The sequence below is a fragment of the Rosa chinensis genome, chromosome 6, assembly GCF_002994745.2.
Source record: "Rosa chinensis cultivar Old Blush chromosome 6, RchiOBHm-V2, whole genome shotgun sequence".
Classification (NCBI taxonomy): domain Eukaryota; kingdom Viridiplantae; phylum Streptophyta; class Magnoliopsida; order Rosales; family Rosaceae; genus Rosa; species Rosa chinensis.
This window is the reverse complement of record NC_037093.1, coordinates 385,231-389,220: the sequence shown is the minus strand read 5'-3', so window position 1 is coordinate 389,220 and position 3,990 is coordinate 385,231. Positions and strand designations below refer to the sequence as shown.

The window sequence follows — 3,990 nt, the reverse complement described above, 5'->3', positions numbered from 1 at the left end:
GTAATGAGCCCTAGTTCTGTACTTCTTTGGAGTATTAAAATTTTGGAGATAAAACCGTCAGATTAGTCATTATTTGTGAAAGTGTTCCCTTGATAACTTTGTAGTGTTATACATGCTTAGCTTGTACTAAATGACATCCACGTAAGTATTCTTCCCAATCTTACTAAACTATCCAAACCATTCTTTGCAGAGCTAGCAGACAATAGAAATTTGGAAGGAATCAAAATTTTCTAACTCAAATGTCAATACAACACAAGAAGAGAGATCAATTACAATTTTAATTTCAAATGTCTCATACATTTTTCTTGCCCATTTTCAACTCATACAAATGGCCCTAGAAGCTAAACAACAGAGACAGAAGGATGCAAAGAGAAAAATCTGGTTGTGTACTTTGATGGGTGGGCATAGTAATCTGATGCACAGACACTGTGGCACTTCCTCATCTGTTTTGATTCAACTCTAAACTTCTGGTGTCCATTTTTTCTGGTGTAATCGAAAGCAGCCAGAGTGGACAAATCAAGGGCGGTGAGTGTGGTTGAGGAGAGGGTGGTGGAGAGGAGGAGGAGCTGAATGAGTAGTAGCGTTGAAGAGCGTTGGTGCTGCTTGTGGAGGACACTGGTAACACTTTGTGAAGAGCCCAAATGTGTCAATCTGGCGCACAAAGTTTGTAATGCTCGCCCACCCTCCGAAACCAAACCCAACCACGAACACCCACACCACCACAAACACATTGATGGTGTACGACCCGATCCACCCTCCGAGAAATCTTGGTGGCCGCTCCACTGCATTCTGCAATTTACCACCGTCCATCAAAACCTCATTAGTCAAAATTAGATTAAAAAACAACATGGTAGAAACTAATACGGTAATACAACAAGAAAGAAACAAATGCTATTTTGCTGGGACCATTTTGGGACCATTTTGCAGTTTGCTTATAATTGCATGCAGAACACTATTGATATTATATAGTAGTCCGATAAAGGGATACCAATACTGTATAACAGGTATGAACTGATATTCTGGCGCAATGGTACAGATGGAATCTCATGCTTTTTTCTGCAATATAGATATTGATATAATTTTATTTTTTCCTATTAGACTAAGTAAAGCCAATGCAATAGTAAAGCAAATGGAAATGTGCTTAAGAGTTAAGACCCAGTTATCAAAATGGATAATACAAGTTGAGACTATTAGGAGAAATAGCCGGGTCTGGTCTGCTAGACTGTGACCACACGCTACTACCGCTCTGTTTTTCTTGTTATTTATACTCAACTTGGTGATTTAGTACAAGAGAGATCAATCATTATCCTATTGATTAATGAACTTGCTTCTCAGATTTGGTCAAATTTATGACTCAAGACTCAGACCTGACAAAGATTCAAATATTGCAGCTGGAGGGTAATTAAGAAAATTCAAGTAAGGTAGTACCTCTCTAGCAGCAGCTGATCTGTAGGTGAAGATGTGGGCCAGAGATGGGATAATGTAGACTGTGAAGCTAACTAGAAGTGATCCAACTGTGGAGTTTATGGGTCCAAAAAATGGGAAGATGATGGCCAAGAACCAAATGGGGATGACCACCGGCAATCTTGCTGCTGCTCTCTTGCACAAGCTCTTGCAGTCATGCATACCAATAGCTTTTTCCCAAACAAAGTATAGCGGTGTGCATGCAAACCCAAATGTTATGAACTGTAGATAAAAATCATCACATCGATCCCAATTAGAAACAAGAATCGAGTAATGTTGTCGCACTACATATCTGATATGTTATATCGTTAAGCAAAATTTCTACTTAAGTAAAGAGTTAATGTGTATTCGTGCCTGGTGGATGAGCATTAAAATGACTGCCATATCTCTGAAGTGCGATTTTGGGAGGAGAGAAAAGGCATTGGAGTGATCAAGAAGCAAGTCTCCAAATGCCCAGTATACAGCCGATGCAGAAGGAAGGGTCAGTGTCAGCACATAGATGGTAGCCAGTAAATATATGGCCTTGAACTTCTGAGGCTTCCACATTGCGTGCATAATCTCCCTGCACACCAAATCAATTTCATTATTTTCAACCATTAATTGTTTTCTGCAATTAAGTTTTTCATAACAGGATCTATAAAAACGAAAGCAACTGTTGGAAAGACCGAAAGAGTACTAGTATTGGCTTGCTACATGAAAATGGAATTGATAGGTTCCCAAGAAATAAGGCTCTTTTTGCCTCCCACGCCTAAGGGTATCATGGGAATATGAAAAAGAGTTATTGTGTAGTGCAATTTGTATAGGGAAAACAAGAAGGTTTCTTTTGATAAAGATTGGTCATAAGATCCCCTGGTTAGATCATGTCTGGAGAGACAAGTTTAGTCACTTTCAACATGACGCTAAGTAGTCCTTGCTCTATACTATGCAAAGCATATATTTATTTTTTCCCATAAATAGTGTAGCAATTTAAAACTCAGATAAACATGGGTAGATTTGTCTATTACTGCATATAAAAATGCCTAATCTAGCCTGATGTTGAACATTAGATTTGATTAAGTTACTTAAATAACTTCACAATGCAGTAAACTACAAGCTTAAAATATTGAGCAGAAAAACAGAATCCATTCTAAATATAAGGTTTATGTCTTACACAGTAACAGCATGTCCCCCAAAAGTGTAGAGAATGTTTGTAGCCCCTGTGAAGTATAGCACCAGCTTAGTTGGACCAGAGTGCTTCACTCCCTCAACCTATCACCAAAAACACACAAACAAATTAAAAATTAGTGATGAACTAAGCTTGGGGAAAACGATATTAACTGTGATGGAATTACTGGGTGAGTAAATTTACCTGACCATGGAGGATTGAAGCAATGGTGAGGTACCAAGCAGTGTAAGTAGTCATTACTAGGCCCAAAAAGGACCAGATTCTGTAATTGTGAAAGGAAGGAATAAACACTGTGGTGGCACAACAAGCTCCGAAGATGTAAGTCCAGGTCCTCTTGTCCAGATTGTCATTTATGTAATATATGTTGCTGCAACAAACATAGATATTTACTGATACCCTTTCTTTTCTTTATTCCAAAGCTTGTATCTTTAAGAAAAATAATGAAGCTAGCTAGATACAAGTTAAAGCTAGAGTCAGAGATGCGTGTATAGCTAGGTACCTTGCACAAGCTATGAGCTGAATCACAGATCCAAACAGAAGAAATGTGCAGTTAAATGCTAACCCCACGTTCCTCCAGTGCTTCCCAAGCAGCCCATCAAGAACTTCAAACCACTAAACAACCATTCAAAATCAATGAAAACCCATGTCAGAATTCACCTCAAAAAGATTAAAAACCTGCATACATGTTATGTAATTGCATAAATACCTGAATGACATGGTTTCTGAAATCAACTTTTTCTCTTTCTTTTCTGGTTCTGTATTCAACATAGAGTACACTAATGAGATAAGCAGTCCAGCTACCCAATAAGCCATAGAAGAGCTGGAAGAGTATTCCTGAAAGCATTCCCAGCTGTGAAAATGAGTATGGCAGAGTCAGCAGGACTTGAGCCACCTGAAACACACACACAAACGAACTCATTAGTTCAGACCAAAAAACTAACACCTAAAGAACCTAAAAAAAGCTCACTCATTCAATTTGAACAACATTACCAACCTGATTTGAAGCACAGCTGAACCAAGCATCATAAGTGGAGCCACCATCCCAGAAGAACTTGGAAAGCTTGGACTTGAAGTCCTTGCCTTTCCCATCAGCCTCCATTTCTACATAGTTTCCTACTATCACAGTCTCCACCACCTTGTCCGAAGATTCCATACCTTACTTGACAGTGTGAACAACAAACAAACACTGAATTGAAATAGTAGTAGCTAGTGGGTATCTGTTGTTCAATGTGGGTGTGATTGATTAATGTGTAGTGAAGGTGTGGGGGTATATATACACACAAAGACAAGAGGCACCACCCCGGCCTTCTTGAAAGCTGAGAAAGGCCTCCCTGTGTTTGAAAGGTATTTTTGAGAGCGCT

At 39.0% G+C, this 3,990-nt stretch overlaps 1 protein-coding gene across 1 annotated transcript; it reads right to left on the bottom strand.

The window, feature by feature from the left end:
* Window positions 1-242: 242 nt before the first annotated feature.
* LOC112172875 (auxin transporter-like protein 2) lies at window positions 243-3,990 on the bottom strand. The gene is made up of 8 exons (XM_024310371.2): window positions 3,624-3,990; window positions 3,336-3,521; window positions 3,129-3,241; window positions 2,813-2,996; window positions 2,615-2,712; window positions 1,819-2,026; window positions 1,429-1,686; window positions 243-789 (listed from the first exon to the last, which is right to left on the bottom strand). Exons 1-8 carry the CDS (start codon window positions 3,780-3,782, stop codon window positions 517-519), a joined length of 1,479 nt encoding a protein of 492 aa, XP_024166139.1. The 5' UTR covers window positions 3,783-3,990; the 3' UTR covers window positions 243-516.